At 46.3% G+C, this 25,877-nt stretch overlaps 2 protein-coding genes across 6 annotated transcripts in view; one reads left to right on the top strand and one right to left on the bottom strand.

Moving 5' to 3' along the window:
• Positions 1-25,877, bottom strand: part of LOC135367121 (neprilysin-1-like) — a 288,929-nt gene that overhangs the window by 137,572 nt on the left and 125,480 nt on the right. For 2 of the 5 annotated variants that reach the window (XR_010414364.1, XR_010414369.1), the window contains exon 3: positions 10,427-10,517. The exons of 2 other annotated variants lie outside the window; for them this stretch is intronic. Coding sequence is in view for 1 of the 3 variants with exons in the window: in XM_064600237.1 (XP_064456307.1) it covers positions 10,194-10,517; positions 12,824-14,596 (2,097 nt within the window). In the remaining 2 variants the exon portion in view is untranslated. Of the gene's footprint in view, positions 1-9,469; positions 10,518-12,823; positions 14,600-14,832; positions 14,919-25,877 lie in introns of those variants that run through there. One more of the 5 variants, XM_064600237.1, reaches the window with a different exon arrangement.
• LOC135366195 (neprilysin-3-like) lies at positions 20,465-25,723 on the top strand. The gene is made up of 5 exons (XM_064598861.1): positions 20,465-20,549; positions 21,365-21,435; positions 22,480-22,870; positions 23,459-24,867; positions 25,308-25,723. The coding sequence occupies exons 2-5, from the start codon at positions 21,367-21,369 to the stop codon at positions 25,629-25,631; spliced, it is 2,193 nt and encodes a 730-aa protein (XP_064454931.1). The 5' UTR covers positions 20,465-20,549; positions 21,365-21,366; the 3' UTR covers positions 25,632-25,723.

The raw sequence follows: 25,877 nt of genomic DNA, 5'->3' as shown, positions 1-25,877 counted from the left end.
CAGTACTCGTCATACCGAACGTAATCCTCTTGTTCCTAAGGACAAACAAGACAAACGTTACGACGCTCTAAAATTGGACACGGCATAATTACAATTCTTCCGTCCCGGCGGTTACTCGCACATGCTGAATCCTTCCTCGTGTATTATACTTCAGGGATTAAAAGATATACGGTATACATATAAAATGTGCCCATAAAATTCTTCGCCCAGAGTTCCTCGGAGCGCGGATTATTCGCCTAAGCCCAGTTGAGAGTGAGAGTGTGAGGTCGGTTTCGTAGTTGCTTACGTAGCAATATTGAGACAGCTTAAGAATAAAAGAGGAGGAAGTGCATTGATGTTGAGGACGGAAAAGGGGCAGTGGCATAAAACCCAATGAACGATGGCAGTTGAAGGAGAAAAGGCACTAGCAGTGCGATTCGAACCCACACCCTCTGATTTCTGGTGGTTTAATGCATTTTGTTTAACAACTACAAGGACAGCTTGCTTCTTTCTTCTCGTTGTCCGTAACATTGGGCGCGTTAGGCTCGTGCTCCGGGAACATTCCCACTTTCAGGGGATCACTTAACACCCCCGAAGTGACTATACCGGTGCACGTTCCCGGGTGCACCCTGCGCACCCCTTCTTCAGAGCCGGGGAGCCGGAGAACCCTGGGGAAGAGCGAGGCCAGTTCCGGAGCGTGACGCATGTTCCAGTGTACTGCCTTTCGAAATGGTGCAACCGTTGGAACACGTTGCAACCGCCCATGCTCTTTGTGTTTCCGGAATCATCGGATGTCGGCGGTAAATAGCTAAACGATTATAGAGGACTGCTATGGTCTACTGCTACGTTTACTTAAAAGCAGACGACAAAAGAAAGCTCGATTGGCGGCGCGTGCTCAGCGGCTCTGGCGCTCGGCTTCCGGATAGGCTCACAAACACCATTAAGTGGAGACACCAAGGGTACTTTCCCCTGGGAACCCGGGATATGGCGCTCGGGAACCGCGCCCACTGTCTTCGTTTTCTTGTCCCCTGCCAAAATAAATTGCTTCGTCGTCTTCGAATTGCTTTATTTTTCTCTTCTTTCCTTTTAGGTGCGGGCTATCAAAATTTAATGAGCGCCAGCTTTACGCGCTTAGCAGGTCAGCGTTCACTACTGTTCAGTGCTTCATGTGCACTCGCTTGAGTAATAGACTAATGGCCGTGTAAAATGGTGTTATCGTCAACGTGATCGCCGTCGGTAGTGCTCAGTGCTTGCTGCCAGTCGGCAAAGGACACTCGTGTGTTGTTAGTTTGAAGCTCAGTTCACGTTACCATATCGTGTAGAGCTCACGTGGTGGTCGCTTGTTCAGGAAAGGTCGAGGAGCAAGGCGTCCCTCCGTAGCTCAGAAGGTAACGTGCTGGCTTGCTGAGCTCCAGATCGCGGGTTCGATCCTGGCCGAGGGGGGTAGCAACGTGGGGGAGGTAAACATTGCTTCCAGCACCGTGTGCACGTCAAAAGAACCACAGGTGGTCCAAATTATCCGCAGTCCTACACTACGGCACGTGCAAGATGTCACCACGCTGCGCAGACAAACGTTACGTGTAACATCAATGGTTATTTCTCGTCTCGGGATGGTTACGGTATGTGCCTGGAGGGGGCCAACAGCAACTGTCTTTACGACGTCGCCTTCTTACAGCTTTCCTGCTACATATTTCCCACCCACCAGTATCAAACCTTGCTAATTGCTGCCATTAGACACAACTGATCAAATCCACGGTTGTTGGGGTAATGGGTCAGCCAATACCTTCGACTGGCGTAGTGATACGAAGACAGTGCTATCTCATGAGCTGAACTTACAGGAATACATTGCGCTATCTGCCTCCGATGAAGCAAGGAAGGCCAATGTCTTCAAACCTGCGTGTGACACATTAACTTGTAGCACGATGGGTGTGTTTAGCCAAATGTCATATGGACACATAGTGCTGTTGCAGCGAAGTTTGCACAGCGCCATATCGGGCCCAAGGAAAGCTACAAAACCTGTAGGAACGCCACAGAAAGAGCGGTGCATCTTGCCAAGTGCGAACAACTCGAGACCATGTATTTCAAAGTGCCGCGTCGTCTGCTAAACTACCGCGTGTTGCATATACTGGGGCGCTGATGTTGCCGCTCGCTCGTGCCACCTGGCCCGCAGAAACAGGTCTACAAGCGCTGCTCAACATCATCTTTCAACAACATTCTATCCCTTTCACTTGAAAAAAAAGAAAAGGCAATCAGTCTACGGAAAACACGTAAGAAAACAGAACGACACATACACTAATCACGTCACTTTCGCAGAACAGACATTCCAGGCAGCGTTGCTATACGGTTCGGTTCAACACCTTTCTATTTCGTAATATCAATCCAAGACAAGACTAGGGGCATAAACTCGCAAACTCTATGCTCTCTACCCTTTTTTTTTCCTCTGTCTCTCTCTTTCGCTATCTCTCCACGTTCATCTTAGCTACAAAGTTTCTTCGACGTCCAATCTACTGACGAAGTGCGGAGCCCCTATCTCTACACTCACTGGAAGCAAGTGCGGCCAGTTCTCACTTGAACTCGCGCTCTTCCAAATTCGATTTGGCCGTTCCATTAGGCGTGAATCTGCCGGTTGGTGCAGAGGGACATCAGTAGTCGGCCCGGGGTCATTTCCATTAATGAGATTGCCGACGAATCCTACCGAGATACTCCTTACGCAGGTGCAGGGCTTCTTACATTTGTCTTCTTGGCGCCTCTGGAGCTCGCGTCGTCGACATTGTTACCGCCACTTCTTGCCGTCCACCAGTCCACGCGGTAATATCAAATAACCGGATGGCGTTACACGGGTACGGAACGAAAGTAAATCATGCGCGTAGTCCCAAGGGAAACGGCAAGGGATGGCAGACGTGAGTGATCATTTCTGGGCGCACGTGTTGGGGAAACTGCGTGGTTTCGTGACGTCGTACCTCTCTTGCTTGAAGTCATCAGTTGCTTCGCCTGGAAGGACAGGCTTTGAAAGTTGATATGGAGACCTTTGCGTCTGTGATATGTCGGCCAGAAAACGGCATGAGTGGCTGTAAATGCTCTGATAGATAGGGAAGGGTTGAAGTTGCATGATGCATGGTAGCTGGAGCCTGTTGATAGACATAGCCGGTTGGAGGCAAAAGGGCAAGACAGAGGGAAAACGGAACACTCACATCAATTTCTCAATAGGACATTGTTGCCCTTTGCCCTATATATATTTATGTATAGCTCATTTCATGTCTTCCTTTCCGTTTAATTCCTAGTTAGATTCTGCTTCTAATTCCACTTGGAGTTCTTGCAGAACAGCTATGCATCATCTTGCCTAAACAAAATGTGGTGGTGCTGGTCAAAGAGCTCGCCCCTGTCGGCCTCACAGAGGTGGGAAAAGTCACGACTAACGCTAACGCTCTGGGGGGAACGTGCGTCCTGGGCCGACTTCTTAGGTAACTGTGCCGACATATGTACAGGGTAATTTTATTCATTTTCAGCAACTATATTGCACAACTTGCTTACACAGGCGTTGTTATCTTTTAAGACTTGACGCATTTCCCGGCCACCGTTTCGCGGTCATTTGTAAACGGCAAATTAAGTTTCACTTTATCTTACCGTGTTCTATATAAGAAGTAATGTGACGTTGCCTCGACGTGGGTTTAGCCCCCTTTTACAAGGACATATAAAATAAATAAACAGAAATAGAAATGAATAAGGTAACATTATTTCTTGTGAACTCTTACTTCTACGTTTACGGCAGCATATACCGATGGCGCATCCCGAAACAACAAGTCCGCCTCAGCATTCACCATACCATCCGAAGGCGTAGTGCACGGAAGACGCTTTTCACATCCAACCTCCTCCACAGCTGCGGAACTCTATGCCGTCCTTTTCTTTTTACAACACATCGCTGATTTTACACCCCGGGAATGGGTAGTGTTTACAGACTCCAAATCTGCACTTCAAGCAATTGAAAATTCCGGCATACGAGACCCATCCGCACCCCTAGTCACAGATGTATTAATGGTTTACCACACTATCTACGCCGCAGGCCACAGGCTAGTTCTCCAGTGGGTTCCAGCCCATTGTGGTGTCGTGGGGAACGAGCAGGCCGACAGCGCCGCAGAAGCAGCACTCTCGTATCGGAAACGGACCCGTATTGTTCTGCTGAGAGGAGACCGCCGTTCAATTCTGCGACGCCTAGTGACACCCCTGGCTTCCCGCCAACGGACAACCGACATTCTTCCCCCCTCTATGTTGAGCAGAGTTGATCCAACGCTCGCTTTCCGCATGCCACGAAACACCTCTCGTCAAGATGCGGCATTAATCCACCGAATGCGCCTAGGTGTGGCCTTTATAGCTCAGTGGCGTTACCGCTTGAGACAAGTTGACTCTCCCACCTGCTGCCACTGTGGTGCTCTTGAGGATCTGGAGCATATTCTTCTTCATTGCCCTCACTACCAACCTTCCCGAACCACACTCTCAGAATCTCTTCGTCAGCTGGACTCTCGCCCTTTCTCCCTATCGAAATTGCTTGGTCCCTGGCCCAATCCAGCCCAGCAACGCTCTGCGCTCAAAGCTCTTCTGACATTTCTGGACACCATCGGACTTCTATCGTTATTGTGAAGGGGCTCCTTATTTTATTCCCCACATTCCAACCTGCAATGGGGTAGAGTATCGCCTGTGGCGATGAAACTCCCCACTCTTCAAGGTCAAAAATAATGTTGTTGTTGTAGTGGTGAACTTTTACTTACAACGGCATACTCCTGCACGAATTGTGGGATAATTCTAGAACAGAATTATAATTTGTATATTTCACTCTGTGAACATAGACACGTTTTCGACATTCCCTAATTATAACTCCGAACATATTAGTCATGCACTAAGCATTCAGCCATTCACCGGCAGGGCTAAACGGCAGCTCTGAACAGAAAGCGCCTCGCTACTTTAATTACAAGCTGCAGCCCAAAACTAATTCTACGTGGCTTGCCACAACTGACCTCGACGTGTGCGTGTCAGGGAGCAGGTAAATATTGTCGCAATACCATAATGGAAATTTCCTAAATCCACAGCATTCGTTAAGGGGTTATTAAGGTACCTTCTAACGTTATTGCATCACATTATGGATACAGAGCACGACGACAGATGCGAAGGTCCTCACACCCGACAGAGCCCATCTTCAAACGCCAGCGTCGGTATTAATATTACGGTAGCCTGAAGGAAGGCGGTAATTAAAGAGAACACCTTATGATGACTCGAAACATTCAGCGAAGCCTCTTGAGAGCTCAACATGCAAGGTGTCGGCTGAAGGAGGTCTGCCTGGAACTATAAATTAATTTTGCTTTCAAATCGAAATAATTTTGCAGATCAGACGAGAAAGAGCGCCGTCTTCGGGTGCTAATCTGCGTCTTCAACTCTGCTTTCACTTTGCACGGCGTCAGGCGTAATTAATTAAGGGTATTGAAATATAAGTACAGAGCAGGCGTGTTCTTAATTTTGAGATTAAACTCGTATCTAAATTAGTGTCACTAGTCGTATGAGGAACGGACTCCTGTAAAGTTTAGGACACAGCGCGTTACTTCGGGAGTCAGCAAATTCGAGCAGGTGCACAGCTATCATCAGAGTTAACTGTAACAGGCGCGAACTCGTGTCCTGCGCAGACGCCAGCGCCGCAGTGCGTCGGCTCTTGGGTTTGAGACTGCCTCTAATGCAGCGGTTTGGCATGATCGGTTGGGCTGTTATCGAACCTACAATTAGTACTTGCTTGGTACTCACGTTCACCACCAGCTATGCTGCGTGCGTGCTGTGATCTACATGCTCTCGCCTCTCCTTAGTGGCTGGCGCCGTGACACTCGAAGGAGAAGTCGGGAATGAGAACCCGTTCCAAATACAGTGAGTCGTACGTCCGTAAGACGCATCCCTCGACGGCCCTGCGCTATGATTGGCTTGTAAAAGAGAATTTTAGTACATCGAAGGGGGGTTCATGATAAGTCAATCGCCCTGTTTCTTTGAAGCCATCACATTGCTATGCTTGAATTTGAATAACCTTCCTTTATGGTATCGCTTTCGCAGAGTTCTTCCAATGTACTAAAACTCGCTGATAATAGGGAGTCGGGAAGCCGCTGTGGTTCCCTAAATCTCCCTTTTACTGTTCGAATACACATCCCACTAATACAACTCTCCAAGAGATATAACACAATTTTTGCGCAGAGATTCGCTACCCCTGCTTCCTCGTTGTAATTTCCTACAACACTTAGTAAACGTGATTTAAAAAAAAAATTGCCATATAGTACAAAAAGACGCCTAGAGAAGGCGATTACCAGTGCCCGATACTGTCACCGAACCAAAACGTCGCCAATTGTGCGCGAATGAAAGTGTGCACGAAATTAGAACAAATCGAGGTGAGCGCATTCCCGTGTCCCTCGCCGTCGACCCAGTTTGAACCTGCAGACGTGGCCGTGATTTATTGAGAGCTCAAACTGTCGGGATTCACTATTGCAGCCTTTCGTCAAGATTACCCTCTTCCTCTACCGTGTCCTTACTTCCCGTGAACCTAAGCGGAACTCTGAATCCCAGCTCTGCACCTATATACCATGTGACCCATCTATCATCCGGGCGCGCACTTTCGTAAGCGACTTCCGATCGCTGCGTTCCTTTCCTATTCTATTTTCTTTTTTTTTTTCGCTTTTGCGCTGGGAGCTCTCCTGCGGAGAGAAATGTGGGACGACGGAGGAAAAAGGGACCATTACTTCGTTCATCCTTAACCTTCTTCTCATTTTGCCTGAACAAACCGCAAGATAGTTCAAAAAAAAAAGGACGCCTTTTTTTTTTTTTTTTTGCTGCAGGAATACGGAAATGGCGTGGACCACGTTAAGAACTTGGAGGTGGCAGGTTCGAATCCTACCACAACCTGCTCAGTCGATTTTCGAAACACACGTCGTCGACACGTCTATCCTGGAAGTCGGCCAAGGGAGCATACTGGCTCTACTTTTCTCGATTTTCCTATTCCTGTTCCCTATTCCCCCACTGTTCCCTACTGTTCCCTATTCCCCCTACTCTCCTAAACCCCATTCTAAACTTAGACGGGTGGAAATCCAGCGAACCGGTAGCGAAGTACGAAGGGAATTGCCTCAGGACGGGAGCCGCCGATATTTCGAACAGAGACTGTTCTTATGGGCCGGAAGAAGAACGGTCTCTGTTCGAAATATCGGCGGTTCTCGTCCTGAGGCAGTTCTCTTCTTACTATTCTAAACGTGTTTTTTTTTTTTTTTAGAAACCTAAATTCTAAACGTATTCATGTCTGTAGTGCGCTCGTAGCCGCAGCCGCTCGTACTCTCTGTAAAAAAAGGAGTAAATTAGGGGAGCAGTTGCACCGTCTAGTCCCTTAGATTGCAGTTACTCCCCAATTTTAGTCCCCTAACCCTGAAATGTAGTCTCCACCACTGCAAATACTCCCTAAAACTTCCCAGCGACTCCCATGCAATCAGTCGCGAAAGGAAATAATGGTTGGGACAGTGCATCTATTCCCCTAAGGGACTACAGTCACACCTCCTTCTTTCAGTGTAGGATTAAAGTTCCGGACAACCTGTCCAGTGCACTCGTATACATAAGAACTAAGTGCTGCGTTGCAGGAGAGTTTAGTACATTGTCAAACGAAGAAAAACCTGAGACAGAGAGCAAAAAAGAAGGCACGCAACACGTTCTCAAGAGAGAAAGAGAGCAAATGGCTTAGCTTTCCTGGCTAGATTACCGATGGCACAAATGGCCGTCAGACACTTCAAATCAGTTCCCCTTTGACAGGGCATGAAAACCAGGAGCTGTCAACGAACGCAGGGACGTGACGCCACGAGAGAGGAGAACGGTAGTTCCCCTGACGGGACGCTGGCCCAGCATCTGTCAGCTCCTCGACAAAGGACCGCTAACGACTTTGCCGACCTCATTTTTATCTTTCTACGTCACTTCCTTTCCTCCATAAACTGCTGCTAAGCTACAGATACATCGATGTGAATCACGGAACCAGATGGAAAAAGGAAGATATCGTCTTCCAACGCATGCATAAAATATATGGCAGGCGACATCGTAAGGGCTTAAAGCTCGCTTGGCTTCCCTCCAAGCACGTTTCCTTGCTTTTGTCACGTGCACGCAATGTGCGCTTATGCAAATAGATCGTGAGTGTTCGTGGCAGCCAGTTTTGTCTGGGCGCATTATGCGCTGCGCAGATTAAGTTTGAATGTCGTTCGCGATAAAATGTGTGCCGCGACCACTACATAACGTGATTTATGGTTTACTGAATGTCCCGCTGGAGGGTGTTTACCGATTAAAAATGTACTACGCGCGCTTATTAAAATAAATGAAGTGCCGTGAGAAAGGCTGCGAATTATTCACGGTAGTTGTTGGGAGATTAAAGGAAGCGGTAGCAGTAGTGACGCATATTGCGCGACCTAGGCAACTGCTGTTCATGGGTACCATAAAAATACCAATAAATAAATAAATAAATAAACAAATAAAGTTAGGTGTGCTAAAAAGACGTCTACCGTAATTTCACACGTATAAGCCGCACCGCAGATAAGCTGCAGGACGCGTTTTTAGGAAAGTTTTGAATATTGTCTGACAGGCAGATAAGCCGCACTCGCAGATAAGCCGCTGGCAATACGAGACGACTGATTTGTGCGAGAAAGGAGACCATAGAAAAGGCCATAAACCCTGTGGTTCATACTCCGGGGTCGGCATTGTGTACAACAAGGGAGATCAGCTCTATAGAGTTCTACCAAGACCGGATTGTGCCCTTGTTGGGAGTTTTTCGTGAATTGATGGGTCAGTGGTCTTCCAGAAGTCGTTGAATCACTGTCACTACTTTCGTTAAAGCTGCTTGGGGAAATCTATTCGAATGTGGACCTCCCTGTTATGCACTGTTCGTTCATAGGTAGGGCAGTGCTGTTCCAGAGACACTGTCGGCCCTTTCGTTAAAACGGGGTATGGGGAAAATACCGGGAAAAAAATAGTCATCAGATAAGCCGCACCGGTGGATAAGCCGCAGAGCGCCCATGAGAAGAAAAAAATGTCGCGCATAAGCCGCGGCTAATACGCGAGAGATTACGGTATACGTTAATCCTACATTTCGATCGTTTCGTTAAAACGTTAGTTGTCATTTAATTAGCCAGCAACTAATTCATTGCGAGTTTAGTTTAGAAAGGCTACAAAATTTGCACCGTATTTTGGAGCAGTAGGGATGAAGCGTCCTAGCCAGATGTGACGCGTGCGGCTGACATCTGCCTTCACCCCCACAGTCGCCGGTTTCTCTGCCTGCGGTAGCAGACATCTAAATTATCGATTACACGCAGTTATATTTAATCACTTCTTTGCCCCATTGCTGGGATGCGAGAGCAACCGCAGTCTATTTTTGGATCCTCTTGAGATTTTTCATGTGCCCCAGATGTGACACGTAGCGTAGGTTCTGTAGGCAAGAAGCATAGAACAGTGCTCGGTGTTGTGCGTGTCTTTATTTGTCCCAGTACTGTGGGTTTAGCGATTTTATCGAGCATACGCTTTTGCTCGAAACAGACTTTCACATAGGCGGACCGCCATATGACTTCACAGAGTTCACTTCACTGATACAGATGTTTGTGTTGCCATGCGGACCTTCAGCTTTTTTCTATTATGCATGCCGTTAAGGCCGGACTATTATAGCCGGAATCCAGACGTCATCGCAGCCATGCTGCTCACATGGTTACTCCACAGCAAAGTTTAGGGTACCATCTTTCTTCCCATACTTTCCTTGTAAGCTTCCACAACGCTTCGATGCCCCATTACAGTGACAATCGTGAGATGGCGTCTTTGACATATGCAGACTTAGACACGAAAAAAAAACAAGACAAGTACAACGCGGGTCACTTTCCCGGCCCACTGCCTTGTTCTTCACTTAACACTCAGTGACATCCCAATGCAATACACACACACATTTGCGTTTTCCGTCCAACTGTACCGGATAAATTTACTCATAAATTCCTCTTGCCCATAATACTAGGACTGTAGCGTAAATTAACCGCCGTGTAAGCACCAACGTTTCTCTCTCTATGCACTTATGTGAACATACGATTTGAAGTATCAGTAATATGACAACGTGATATGAACATTCCGCAGCTGAACATGAACAAACGTGTACGAACTTGTATTCGATAGCACATAAATATTCAATGGTGCTAAGATCACCAAAAGTTGCACTTCTTTTCGGGATTCATGGGGTCCTGACGTCTACACTTGAACGCCAATGAGAATTCCGGCAAATTCATGAGCGGCACATTGCAACGCTCTTCGCCCGGCGCATACTTGCCATCCCTCTGGCTCTCGGAACTAGTACACATGACGTAGCAAAATGCCGCGAAGAACAGCTGTTCCTTGCTCAAATGCGTCATATTGGGCAAGCGAACATCAGGACCGTCCCGAAGGAATGCGGCCAGAGCAGCGGGGACACCCGTCGCATCGCAGAAACGTTCGGGGTCGTACTCCGGCATCAGTTGACGACCAAATATCTGCAGAAAAAAAAAAACGCTTCGTATCAGCAGCGGAAGTTTCGTGCTTTCTTGAGTGGCAAAGCTCGCTTCGAGAAGTGTCTTGTTTTTTATACAGACTTTTCTGTACTCGAGCACAGCTTCCGTGACATTAACTGCCATATTCTCCACTCTACCCCCAGGGATCCCTAGATGCTAGACCCCCCTTCTTTTTTTTACCACATGGACACCAAGTCTGGATGTCGTCTCTCTCAGCCAATCATTGCAGACGATGTTTGTCCCTCCCGATGACGCGCCCTTGGAAGTCGCTGGGGAGGTGTGTTAGCTTAGCACAATTGGTAGAGCCCTGGACCGGTAATCCAGAAGATGTGGGTTCGTGTCCTATACAGCTGGCTAACCTTTTCAGTGACTTCCATCTTTCACCATTAGTTTCTTAGGCATTTGAGGCTTTGTATGTACTTGTCCTTCTATATGTGTTCCAGCCTCAGAACATCAACTGTCTCATGCTCATTGCAGACGATTTCACAGTATTTCTGTGTCTGTATGTGGCTGCCCATGTGACTGATGGTGACTTCTCACCACAGTTCTTCCTAGGCGTGGTTGTAATTGGCAGACTCTTAACAAATGCGTCGTTGCATGCATTGCGTTGCGAATGCATTGTTTTAAGGCTGACTCATGCGATCTAGTTAACGTTCGCTTGCGGAGATAGATGGCTGCACTGCCACAAAATTGTTTCCTTCGCTTTGCTTTCCTCGCGCGCTTCGAAAAAGTAGTGTAATCGGCGCGACCGTGCAGAACATGCTAGCAGACGACAAAGCCATTATTTTCATTCGCAGGGATCTGGAAAACTGCAGTAAGCTTGTGGAATTTGTGGATTGCAATCAACTCCTGGACTGTTGCTGCAGGGAATGAAATCATTTTGGCCCAAATATCGCGGGCGGGCGTTCCGAGACAAGCGATTTTGTTGCATCTCCTATAGACACCCGTGTATTGAAAATTTGACGACCTTCAATTTACCAAAAATCAGTGGATCGCGTCAGGCCTTCAAAAATATGTCCTTCCCTAGATAAATTAGAGGGGAACCCGCCTGTACCCGTTCCGTGTAGAAATTTAGCGAGGTTTACGAGAACCCTGCAAACAAAAATATCCCGTAGATTTTCTTAACAAGTGAGTCCTCCTTAGCAATCAGGCTTTGTTTAGTCTACATGGTGTTGGTCAACTGCACTTCTCAATAACCTTCGTAGTGCTTCCGGTACTCCTAAGGGTATTGAGAGGACACCTTGAAGTGTCCTGGGCTCCAGGGACCGCTGAGGACATAGTGAGAATATGGAGAGGACGCTTCCACCTGAAGCTGTGCCCCGAACCTCATGCCCAAAACGTGGTTCGCATTGTGGTACCCCTGCGTGAGCTTTCGTCCTGTATCTAAATCGCCTACGTGAACGCAGCAGTTCACAGGTGACGTTTGCGTTCTTCGTTTTTGAATACGCTATGCTAGTAGGGCAACTGTCTGCGGAGCGCCGCAGCTTTCACTCTTTCCCAGCGCCCATGGGGACTGACCTCACTGGTCACTCTCCCAAAACAAGGGAACAACGGCCCAACAGGAGACGGCCCCTAATGCCGCCATGCGAGTGGACAGACACATAGTCACGTGGTTTCTTCGCACTTTACCTCCTCTCATGCATAGCGTATACGTCATGAATACGTCATAGCGTATTCGAAGTAGGAACTCGCGAAACTACTATGATCATGAGCGACGCAATTGACGATCAGTCCCTGGATAAATTTTTCCCACCTGAGGGTTTTGGTATTTCAGTACACGGCACCTAGTCTTCAACGGACGGGATAACGCGCCAGGGCAACTTGTACCCCGACACCGATTTGCTTGCGCCCTCGGCCGGTTTTCAACAGGTTGTCATAGGACTAGTAAGAAAACACAACACGATTTGTTCCACGAATATCTGTTTCATGCGTACGGTTATGTGGGAAAATTAATTTTTAGTAAGACATATATTAGGAAATGAGCATATCCACAACACTATATTTTTCTACAGGCAAATTATTGCACTTCATTGCTTCCCTAATGTGACATATACCTTCGTATTCTCGCTCTGCTCTCAGGGATCCCTCGATCCTAGTGCAGTTCAAGGGGCCCTCTCAATAGCCTTGACGGTGCTTACGGCACGAGCAGTGATCGCATGCTCAATGCACTGTCAAGACGCTCGAAGCACTGTCAAGACTGCCCTCTCGGAGGCCACCAGACCCTAGGGATCCCAGAGAGTGGAGCCAGAATACGGCGGCACGCCGACCGAGGTGACCCAAGTACTCACCTTGTCATAGTACAGATGACTATTGCGAATGCATTCCACTTTCTCGTAGTACGTTTCGTACGTTACCGGATCCCGCCATCTCTGCTTGGTGTTTAGTGCGTTCATCTCGAACGCGGTCACATCAAATGCGTGCATGATCTCATGGCCCAAGATACTTCCGAGGGCTCCATAATTTATAACTTTCGGAAAGTCGTCCGAATACATTGGCACAGTCAGGAAGCCCAGCAGAACCCTCACCAAAAGCTTCGCGGCGATCAGGTGGGCATTTGGCAATAGGGTGTCGTCGTGGTGCATGCTCATGTCAGGGCCGAATGCAGCCTTGCGTGTTGCATCGACTGCCATGCTCATTCCCTCGGCGAACGATACGTTTGCAGGCAGAACGAAGTCCGGGTAACGTTCCTCGAAAAAGTCCATCGTGGGATACACCCAAGTAAAGGTGATCCTTCGAAGACGAGCGATCACTCTCGACCGTGTCTGGTTGTCAAGCCAGGCGCTTTCTTGGACCTCGAGCAGAACCTGGTCTTGAATGTCTTGGAACATATTCCGAAGTCGGATCTCACTGTTGTCCGTAAGTACGCTTCTCAGGTACAGCACACTTAGATGGGGGCCCGCAGTTTGAGCTACGCGTAGATGGCACCTAACGTTCCTGTCCTGATCGCTCACAGGAGTCATGCGACCGATCGTGGCGCTGTAGTCGGGCGCAAGGCTGCGGGCTAGCATCCACGTTATAGCGTACGCGTACTCGAGCGTATTTGGCGCGTCAAACACGACCCGATCTAAAGCACGACGGAGCTGAACGTCCATCAACACGAAGGTGTACACATGAGCGGCGGCAGCTTGGTTTATCAAGTCTTGCGATCTAAACAGCCACTCCGGCACGCTGTGGGGTATATCACTACTATAAGACTGCTGAAGGATTCGCATGATGCGCTCTTCGCCGCTAATTAAGTATTGCACCGTAGAGTTCAACGTAGCGTTGTCCCCGACTGACCCGTACTGCCGGAGGAACGTTCCCACAAATGACTCGTACTCTCCAAGCGCCTGAAGCCGTCGACGTTCTGACTCGAACTGGAAGGCAGACGAACTATTCAAAACTGTAACATCTATGATTCGAGGATCACCTGATGCGATGACAAGGTCAACTTGAAATAGTACGTACACGTTCCAGTACAGAGCCCAGAAGAGAAGGGCACCAAGGAGGTTTATGGGTCGCCCCGGCGCCGGGGCAAGACCAGGCCATGGAAGGCCCGTGGAAATTATCATGTCCCTTATTTCTCCCAACTGTTCGAGACCTTCCGCTTGAACGGCAATGCATGCTCGGTACAGGGTCACTGACGCAGCGAATGACGGCGGAAGGTCTTTCGGAGCTTCCGTCAGGTTGATTAGGTAATTTGTAGACGCGTTCAAAATCCGTCGCCGCATCATATCGAGCATTCCGAGATTCGGGTGAGATTTCCTCCAGCCGTCGCATACGTGCAGGTAAAAATTGTTGCACGGATCTTTTCTGCGGTTGATGGACGCGTTGAGCTGGCGGGCGTACTCGAGGCAAGCGGCAGATTCACACACGGTGTAGCCTGGAGGAGGGGCATCCGAATGTGAAACTTTGCGATGTTTTAGAAGGAATTTTGCCAGGAAGACCACAATCAAAGTGATGACAACTACTACTACGAGGATGACGCAGCAGATCAGAATGACGGTGATGGTTCCGTCGTCTGTGTAAGATTCCACATCACCTTCAGACTCTGAAGGAATTTCGACTCTTGTCTGCTCCATCGCCTGCGGAGAAAAATTGAAGGCTTCATTCGCGCAACCATTGAAGGAGCATCAGAAAGTCGAGGCTACTTTATACAGAACAAATTTGACGTTAAGTTGCTGAAATTTTGAATGTTCTACCCATAATACTTTTCCATACGAAGGACTTAACCTCATCCATCCCGATACTTTTTTGCAATCGTTGATGTCGTCCGTGTTCAACTAACCGCCCAAGATATGGGTAGTGTTTCACTTACTCACGGATGCAGGCAGGGGTAAGACAGCTTCCGATGATCCTCAGCAAATGCCCCCTGAAATGTGTTCTTCTTCTTCTTCCGCCACTAGGAACAGTGGCCACCAGCCAAATGTGTTCGAGAGCGAGCACAAACATTCTAGAAGTAACTTCTTCCTCAAATCTCTCATCTTCCTTTTTACTTTGATCCTCGTGTTTTTGCAATGTGCACCAAGGCTTGGCTTTCGCCAATTCTCTAATTCTCCTGCGTTCAAGTGTCTTCCAAAATACATCTACAGTTCTCCGCATCTTCTTAAAGTTTTGGAGATTCCGGAGAAAAAGATTCCGGAGGTCCCATTTAGGTATGTCCTCTGGATCACGCCATTCGATCTTGGAGACAGTGTATTGGCGAGCGATTGCGCAGAGGCAGTACTGTACAGTTCCCTGTGGAAGTCAGCCCAGGACGCGCAATCCTCCCTGGGTTAATTGTGAGCGCGGCTGACGATGGCTAGCAGTCCCATCACTGCAGTGCCACCATCACCACTGCCTAAATTGTTTAATGAAACATCCCCCACTGCTGTAACTGGGGTTGCATATAGAGGTTCCCATACCATACACAGTCCAGATAACCAATTTTTCATTTTGTAGTCACTGAAGCAACAACGGGTCGTTTGGATTACACGCACGTACAAGCGCAGTGCAATTTACTTAGAGTGTGATTCGCTCTGTAAGTGATGTGGCAACCCTATTGAATGTATAATCTTCTCCATGTTTACAATATATGATTACTTCGTCGCGCAACGTTGAAACTCACGACGAGAAAACCGGATTACAATAAAGAGAAAATTTTTCGAGCGCGTTTGCGTCATTGTCACCCTGTGTTGCCGATGCAGTTAGAAAGGAAAGGACTTTGGCAGGATCATTTACGATGAAAGTATTTGCTAGGAAAATGAGATATATGAATGGTTGTCAGCGTAGCAGAAATGCTACTTTCACAAAGGCGGGCGAATTGGTACAGAAAGATTCTGATATTTCTTGGTTCCGACATAACAATGAACACAGAGAACAATAGGACATCCCGTTCGATTGTGTTACCTTTTGTGTCCGTAAAAAGAAGAAAAATCTAAAACGCTTCCTGCTGTGCGATTTCTTGGATGTGCATGACACAAATTTCAACTGTACGTTCTTCACAAAAGACGGAAAACGGTTTTTCTTTTACGTGTTGAACAACGTAAATTACAACACAAACGAACAAAAAAAGCATGGTTCAATTTCCGAAAGTGTCAAATGTCATTTCTATATTTAAGATAGTAATCTAGTGAAGCAGCTCTGTGATTAACTTCGTCGCTATTCTAGGCAGCAAAATACGATAACATAACTTAAAGTGCAAACGGTGTTCTCGACCGCGTAATATACGTTCCTTTAGCTTTACAAGTGTTTTCAAACGCCAGAATAATATGTTGGCGACGAGAGATTATCAAGCATCTGCATTAGGATGTCGAACAAAGCGCATGCGCAGGTTCACGCCGTGCTCCGACACAACCAGATTATTTCATCACTTCATTTTTCCGGGTGTGACCGGGTGTTTCATTTAAATCTTCGGGCTAAATAATTCGCGAACCGGTGCACCAATCGAAGAACTTTCTATTTTTACAGGTGCCTGTCCGATACCACCTACAAGCTGCGCACCGTGTGAATAAGTGGGAGGCGCTCACTATTTAAATAAAAATTCAAATGAGTTTCGTCAAAAACCTTTATTTCTAAAGCAGGGCACGTCGGTGGGTACTAATTTTATTAAACTGGGTACTACCCCTTTTGGGACCTTCCGTGGACACCTTTTGGAGAAAAATCTGCAACCGAAGCGGGTCATTTGTTGCAGTAATTAATTGGTTTCGGTTTACATATTTTTGTCGCGGCTGATCGTGATGAAGCGCAAAAGGACTCTTTTCCACTCACTTATCCACCAATGAATTAAGTCCTTACACCTATGAATTACACCAATGAATTATGCCCTTTTGCGCTTCGCCGCGACCAGCCTCGACAAAAATATGTAAACCGAAACCAATTAATTACTGCAACAAATGACTCGCTTCGTTGGCAGGTTTTTCTCTAAAAGGTGTCCACTGAAGTTCCCAAAAGGGGTACTATCAATTTTAATGCCGACGGCGCCATGCTTTAGAAGTAACGTTTTTTCACGAACTCGAATTTTTATTTAAATAATGAGCGTCTCCCACTCATTCACACAGTCTGCAGCTTGTAGGTGGTATCGGACAGATACTTTTAAAAAAGAAAGTTCTTCGATTGGTGCCCCCGTTCGCGAATTATTTAGCCCGGGGATTTAACTGAAACACCCTGTATAATACCTCCAACTTCTTTACATCACTTCCATACTGATCATCGTCACATAAGAAGTGATGTAACAATATTAATTATTATTACACCACTTCTTATGTGACCGGTCTTGCCGACTTAACCGTCAATCAATCGGGGTCAATCACACAGCAAAGAATGATTAGCAAAGCTATGATTATCACGCGTACGAGTATTATGGACCTAGACATGCACTCTTTATAATTACGTCCCAGTCCGTGGTACGCTTTAACTTCTGGTAAACTAACAACGAGGCTCCAAAGTCAAGCAGATACCGAGCCCCGGTCGAAATAAATGGAAATTGGTTCTCGCGCGTTTTGATGCTGTTATATCTGCAGGCTTCGCAAATCAGCAAACGGAGAGAATGTTTACGGGCTATTTCCACAGAACAGAAAGGGAGGAAGAAACGTTGACTTGCAAAAAAGGAGAACGCGAAAGGAAAAGCACGAGGAAAATTCGTAGGAAAGAAATCGATTCCCAGAGCCAGACTCGGCAAAACAATGACTGCACCAAGAACAATAGCGCATCCGGCCCAATTGTGTTGTCTTTTCGACTGAAGTAGCTGAAAAGAAAAACGCGTAGCAGAAGGCAATACATTGAACTACGTGACGCCCCCGCAATTTATTGTCGATTCTGACTTTTCAATGACCTTTCGCTATTGAAGTGCAGCCGCATATATTTGGCTCCTGCTGCTACACATCTGCGATGGTTCATAAGTCGTTATTCGTATAAATAGCTTATGCAGTTTTTTTTTCTTTTTCATATTATCACAAACGCTTTCGTTGACGTATACAGGGTATTTCTGTTAAATCTCCGGGCTAAATATTTCGCGAACGGGTGCACCAATCGAATAACTTTCTTTTTAACAGGTATCTGCACGATACCACCTACAAGCGGCGTACCGTGTGAATGAGTTGGAGGCGCTCATTATGCAAATAAAAATTCAAATTGGTTTCGTGAAAAAAAAAACTTGTAAAGCAGAGCGCCGTAGGCATTAAAATGGGTACTACCCCGTCTATGACCTTCAGTGTACACATTTTAGAGAAATATCTGCTACCGAAGCTGGTCTTTTTTTTTTTCTTTTTTTTTTTCAGTAATTTATTGGTTTCGATTTACATATTTTGTCGCGGCTTGTCGCGGTGAAGCGCAAAAGGACACTCTTCCACTTCGTTATCCACCAACGAATTTTACGTCCTTACACCAATGAATTACACCAATGTATAACGTCTTGTCGCGTTTCATCGCGACTAGCCGCGGCAAAAATATGTAAACCGAAACCAATTAATTCGTCCAACAAGCGACCCGCTTCCCACTCACTCACACGGTGCGCAGCTTGTAGATGTTATCGTGCAGATACTTGTAAAAAAAGAAAATTATTCGATTGGTGCGAAATATTTAGCCCGAGGATTTAACCGAAACATCGGGTATCTGGCGAAACACCCAACGCGCGAGAAGCTCTGTAAAGCGACGTAAAAGTTCGGGAGAAGCATCTCTGCGAACGCTGTCGCAATTTGTGATTTTCATCCCTGCACCGCGAAATTATTACGAAAGATAAGTGAACCTGTTATCTTTTAACTTCTTGAATATATTGTCGCGTCCCCATGTTGTCCGTTCCAACTCGGCTGAAGATTCCACGAACTTGGCCGTAGGTGTACAAGGTGCTTATAGACACACGTGGAAAGATTTCGGGACGCGATAAGTGACCAAAATAAATCTGTTCAGTATCACAGTCAATCAATCAATTATCACAGTCGTCTCGCGACGTAAAGCCACAAATTTTCATTATCAATAAAACGACGTTTGTCAAAAAAAAATCAGCAGCCGTTGTACGCTTCTTCTAAACAGGCACTTTACTGAAGCGAAACTCATTGTGGTCTTTTTTTTTTTTTCTTATCACTGACGAACGTTTCAAACTTCTTGAAGCCCCTAGGCCCGGTTTCAACGCTGGCTAGCTTTGAAGTGAGATTAAGGGTTGCTAAAACTTGAAGCTGACACTCAATTATTTATTACAAACGTTAGCTTGTGACGTCACGAATGTTTCAGTGACAAGATAACTCCCTTTAGTGAAGCAGAGTTAAGCGTTATATTCAAGTTAAGGGACAGTTGATCTCGGTTCAAATGTTAACCGCAGTTGGTGAAACCGGGCATTATAGTGTCTCTCTCTGTTTTCTGTTGTATTCGCTGTTCTTCCTTAGCTAGAGGTATGCCTCACCGACAAATTGAAAACGCTATTTTAATTTATTAAACGTTTCAAAGCTTGCCGTTACTCAAATATTCTATCTCTGACCTTTTTAAAAAGCCGAACCCCACGCAACATATGCCACGGTATATACGCGACTATATACGCATGAGCGTCGAAATTGCACAAGCTCGTATCGGCGCCTCTGCCAAGTCGTGCGTGTAGAGCAAGCGCCCTGTGCACAGCTACTCCGAACGAACAATTAATTTAGCGGGATGAGACTGAAATTTTCATTATGCTGGGAAAATGAAGGCGCCGCCAGTGTTAATGAAGTCTCCAACATGGCGGACAACTTTGCACAACTTTTGTACTACCGCCGATTTCAACATGGCCAAATTTATCAGTCTTGTCCATTACGCATGCGCAAAACAGGTTCTTCGTGTACAAACTCTAGAAAGGCACAGTCTGTTTATTTTGGGGGGGGGGGGGGCTAAAGACCGTTTGAGGTGTACAATTATGCTTAAATGTGAACTTTCTCACGAACGATGCCACGTCGTTTCCAATGTGCCTTCGGCTTAGAAGGCTCAGAAGAACTTTGGGAAAAAATACCCACGTACTAGCTGGTGCCGGCATTTAAGCCTGGGTCACTTACCAGTCTCGGCGGAGAAAGTTCTTATCTTAGCCACGCATCGGATTCCATCGCAGTACACCAATCTGTACCCATAGTACCCATATTGCTTGATGGAGTCCCATAAGTATTGCGGGCTGACAGGTAAGGTTTAGAATGTCCTTATGAACATGCACGTATGGTAACATTGCCTCGACAGGTGCAAAGTGTCCACATAAGAGAGCGGTAGCAAGGTGCAAGCGAAATTACTCAAAACGATAGGATTCCACGATAAGATTCAGTTTTTTGTCGTGTGCTCTTTGGCCCATAAAGACTCAATACTCCTTCTCGATACTCCGTTGTGTTCCCAATAGCCGTAATATACTAACAGTTCTGGGCAATCTCCCTTTGTGGACCATGGCCGCTGTCTGTAAGGAAGAAGAAGATACAACGATATAGCTTGTGCTGCGCGTTCATTCATTCACCCTGAGGGCACCGGCTTTCATTTTCGGCCATACTGTGTTCTTTCTGAAGGTCGCACTTCAAGTAAGCTTCATTGATTACCAGTTGACAACACCGACCACAGGTAACATCACAATGCATTACTGATTTATTAACTATGTCTGCGGTTTAATGTTACAAAGAACCGTTACGCAAGTACAGGGTGAATTTAGCAAAGGTTACACATTTCGATCGAGTCGTAAAAAATAAGATAACGACTCTGGCACTTCAAAGTTTGCACACTTATAGTAATTTGTCTCAGGTTTTATCGATATTTTTTTTTTCAAACGGTGTCATTTTGTAGAAAAAAACCTCGAAAACCTACATCTGGTCCACCTTGTTGTTGGTTGTTCCATAGGCTCCGGTTTTGGTTCCTCTATAGGCAGCGCCACCTAGACGTGGTGATATGAACGTGCTGCAGACAGAGGTAAAAGTGGCGGTTTGCGTGCGGTATATGCCATAAGAAATGCACGGGGTTGAGAATTTGCAATGCTTCTAACTTTTTTTCTACAAAATGATAGCATTTGAAAAAAAAAATAAGGGTAAAACTTTGGGCGAATGACTATCAGTCTGCAAAGTTTGAAGCACCAGAGGCATTATCTTATATTTTCACAACTAGATCGAAATGTGTATCCTTCGCTAAATTCACCCTGTATTATGTAAACGAAGTACGTCGCCCCCTGTGTGATGTACCAAGCATAAAACTCACCGTCGCATCCTAGGTCCTTCGAGAGTTGCTGTAGGACCGGTCGACTTTTAGTGTGCCGTACACTGAGGCTGCATTTTATTACACCTTTGCCAGTGCATTGCCTATCTGCGCGAATGTGACATGTTCGCATGTATCTGACAGTTTTTCCCTCTCCATTTTTCTTTATCTATTTCTTTTTTCTTTTTTTGGAGCCATGAGTCGTTCTAGGCAGGGCAGTATATCCGGACATCATCAGAGCTCACTGATTATGCGTCCTCAACCAGTAAGTATATGCCTACTAGCTGCTGAGATCTAGACGTTTTTGGCGATATCTGCAACGAAGAGCTCTGTTGAGAGGAGAACAGTTGACTAAAGAGGGCTAAACTGAAACAAAGACTGGGGAAAAAAAACTTTTACGACGCGTATGTCGTTAGAAAGAACATCGTATCGCAGAGGTTTAATATGTCTATATATATTTAAGGTTATAAAGAGTAACATTATGTTACAAGGAGCTACGTAATTATTCCGGAATCGTTCAAGCATGCGTTATGCCAGCACTCCGTCTGGTTGTGAGGTAAATGCGGCGAATGGCGTAGTCTGAAAAATATTTCATGAGGGGTTCTATGAGGGCTCTCTCTCCGAAATGCACTACTAAAGGTACCATTTAGGTTTGCACCCCCAAAACCACCTCCCTGGCAACACCACTGGATTCGGCATTCCCTTAGCTTGCTATTGATTTATTTGTCTGCATTATTCAAGTGTTTATATTTTGAGTGTAACTTTTTGCTCGTGTCTGCAATGCAGGTATTTTTGTTTATAATTTGTAATAATTTTATAATTGGGGTTTGTTACATAGAAATGTATAGATACGCCTATTGCTATTGTTTCCTTGTTAATTGGACAGGTTTTTCTTCGTTTCTTATTGGAATTGTTCAGTTATCCTGCCTTGTATGTATAGTCTATACTTGTTTCCTCTTGACACAATTGCCACCAACTTCGGGGGCCATGGATACGTCAAGTTGCTTTATGCAGCTTTTTTGCGTGGCTCCGTCCATTGTACAATGGTAAATAAACGAATTTGAATTTGAATAATAATTTTTTCATGTAAGGCCACCCATTCCAAGTATCCCTATTGAAAAAAGGTCTGAGGTAACCTCAGAAAATGTTGAGGTTACCCCAGACACACTGTGGTTTTGCCTCAAACGTATAACCCCAAAACGTCCTAGGGCCAGAGCTGTTGCTTAAAAATGGCAGTTCTGTGTCAGATGATAAGTACATCGGAATCTAAATTTTAAAAAAATCTATTGATTTTTTCCTGTGTACGCAGTTACCACAACCCTATGGATCTTCCCACACTGCCGGACAAACTACTTCCGCAAAACTTGAAGAAGCACCTCTGAGTGGCACCCCTATAACCCCTCCAGTGAAGGCTCGTTCACCTCCTAGGTTCTGGCTCATGGTCCTGCTCAGCAACATGATCACAGTGGCCATCCTAGTGCCTTTGTTTTTCGCCGTCTTCCGCTGCAGCACTGGTTCTGAGCCCACCTTGCCGTCATCGTACACAGTTTGTAATTCCTCTTTTTGCAAAAAGTATGCCACAGGAATCATCTCTTCGCTCAGTGAAAAGGAGGAACCGTGCAAGCATTTCTACAACTACGTGTGCGAAGGATGGAAGGAGAGCAACAAGGGGATGAGTGTCCTGGGTCAGCTGGCCCTGAGTAAGCAGCTTTTTGGAACTCTCGATGTGGTTTGATTGATTGACGACATTGATGACTTAGCGAATAGGTAAACTTATCTGATGCCAAAAAAATAGGAAAAGATCTATGAGTGATCAGCACCATTTCACCAACTGATTTCACTTCAAACGCATAAAGCGCAGCAGAATAAACACTTACTCTCAGCAATGTTACCCAACCGGTCTGGATAGCTCAAACACCGACCTACGCATTGCCATCCCACAAAAAAATCTCAGACAAGTTAACTCACGCATTTCCAACAGAACAGAACTGTTACCGATATGGGCAGACTCGACAATCTCTCCCCCCTTTTCATCTCTTATGTCCACCAATGATACAAGTATCACTTCACTTCGCATTTGTATTTGTCTTTGTATTGCATAACATGGGCACGTGCCTGTCATTTGTAACAAGAGGCGCATGCTTGTTTCTGATGTCAAACCAACTTGCATAATCTTTCTCTTCATTCTCTGTGATATTGTGTAAGGAAAGCGCTAGAACTTGGACATCTATCTTCAGCTCTGTACAGGACAACAGAACATGTTTCGTTTTTTGTTTTGTTTTTTGCAGGATCCAGGAGTGCAATACTCAGCTTCTCTCGGGACCTCCAAGCCTTAAAAGGTCAACCACCGTCCGTTCATGCAGCTGCCGTCCTTCTTCGCAAATGCTTTGAACTCCAAACACAAGGGCTCAGTGAGATGGACGAACTGAAGAAGATAATTTCAGGCGCCAACTTATCGTGGCCGGAAAGAAGCACTCGAAGCGTCGATCTCTTAAGTGTGCTTGTATACTGGGCGGTGATGTACGAAGTGAACGCCTGGTTTAGCGTCGATATAGCCTACGAGACGTTGGAGAACAAAGCAGTTGTCTTCGTTCTTTTTGCCGAGTCGGACACATGCCGGTGGAAAATCACGCGGGACAGGTTGATGGACGAAGGTAGATATGAAGACATTGTACGGGCGTTCCTACATGAGTCCGCGTTCCAGGGCAACGACGCTGCAATGCATTCTCAAGCGCAGCATATTATCGACTTGGAAGGAAAGATAATCAAGGATCTGTGCAAGGACAATAAACCAATTGCACCTCCAGCTAACGCCCGCGACAAATGGAAGACAGCTGTGCAGCAGCATTTGATCAATATATTTGGCAAGGATGCCCCCGAAGTCACCCTACGATATATACCCGGGTACCTGTCCAATGTAGATCAGCTGATCTCTCAATCAAGCCTCAATAGTGATCTTGCTTACGCAATCACGTGGACAATAGTGCGAATTCTGGCGCCGTACTTCAGCAGTCACCTGGGCGGAAAAGCCTTTAACAACCAAGACGAAGCTTTGAGGGCGTGTATCTTTAAAGTGCGTGTCATAGCAGGGCCTAACGTTGAACGCCTGTTCGGTTCCAATGTACTCAACAACGAAGCGCAACTTGAAATCCTCCGTATGTTCAATACCATTCAAGACCAGGTGACCAATCAAATCAACCAAAGCACTTGGCTGGATAGTCCTACAAGGATGAATGCTATCGCTCGCCTACGCCGTATCGCACTCCACGTAGCGCTGCCGACGGTCACCCACCTAGAGGAACTGTACCACGGCTTTAGCGTCGACGACACCGCGACATTTGCATCTGCATTTAAGACTGCAGTTTATGCAACGCGAAAGGCCTCGTGGGGACGAATGAGGACGACCGTTATGGAAAATCTATTTGATGTGAATGCGTATTTCTTTCCTACAGCACTGCAAGTTGTAATTGCTCTGGCTATGTTTCAAACTCCTCTATACGATCCTGACATGCCAAAGGCGGTTTTGTATCCTGCTCTGGGCCATATCTTCGCCCACGAGATGATGCACGCTTTTGACGCAAACTGGCACAAATATAACCAGTATGCCGAGATGGAAGACTGGTGGAGTCCAAAGGTCTACGACAAGTACCTCGAGAAAACTGCTTGCATACGGAGGACTCATCAGAATTACCGTAAGGTCAGTATTCATAAGAGCATCGCCGTTCACAAAATATGCGATAGGCAAAGATCATGAGGATCAGTTCGCAAAACAATGTTTAATTAACTTCACTCCCCGAGCATATTGTGGTCTGTGGAGCTATTCACCCCGTGAACGTGAGACAGGACAATGCGTTGTTCCATTAATGGAACAGGCTTCCCGGCTGACATCTGGGGAAGCTCCTTTGTGTAGTTTTATTTTTCTTATTGCACCTGGATATATAAGAGGTTCCGCACGTTGCTCTGAACTGTAGCTCTCTGAACTCTGTCTGAACGGGCAGCAACATGCTGTCTTTCGCGTACGTCGACGCACGGGAACAATTCTTACCGTACCACCAGATTTATTTTGCATATCTCCTCTGACTGCTCGTGCCATTTTAATGCAGCTGCATTTCAGCAAAACGATTTGCTTTATCGCAGGTCTTCGGCCGTCAGCTGTTGCCAAAGTACGATCCGGAGAGGTTTGCCGATCTGGCGGGTGTACCAGCATTGTTGGCTGCGTCTCGCAAGCATACTTCAGACGTGAAACTGCCAGGAATGGAACATTTCAGCCGGAACGAGCAGTTTTTCATTGCCCTCTGCTATGCCCAGTGCTCCAACATATCATCACCAGAAGACGCAGTACATGCCCCTGCTGAAGAGCGTTGCAATGTTCCCTTAATGAATCTTGAAGCATTCTCCGAAGCCTTTTCTTGTGCTGAAGGGGACCCGATGAACCCAAAAGAGAGGTGTACCGTTTGGTAACCACTGTGATTAAATATTTGTGCCTAAACATGCATACATTATGCACACAACTTTGGCGGCACAACTGGGTCATTCTGACATTCAGAGTCAGTACCCGCACATTCCACAGAACTGTATTGTTAAATTCTAGCAAATGAAGGATGAATGGCTTGCTGTTGTCATTTGGGTGTCACCACACATGGTCCCAGAAGCCATGAGAAATCTCCTACACGTATCTCATCGTTAAAGCCTCAAACGCTGAACCAA

The sequence above is a fragment of the Ornithodoros turicata genome, chromosome 8 (assembly GCF_037126465.1).
Source record: "Ornithodoros turicata isolate Travis chromosome 8, ASM3712646v1, whole genome shotgun sequence".
Lineage (NCBI taxonomy): Eukaryota > Metazoa > Arthropoda > Arachnida > Ixodida > Argasidae > Ornithodoros > Ornithodoros turicata.
The sequence above is the reverse complement of the archived record's forward strand: the minus strand, read 5'-3'. Positions and strand labels throughout refer to the sequence as shown.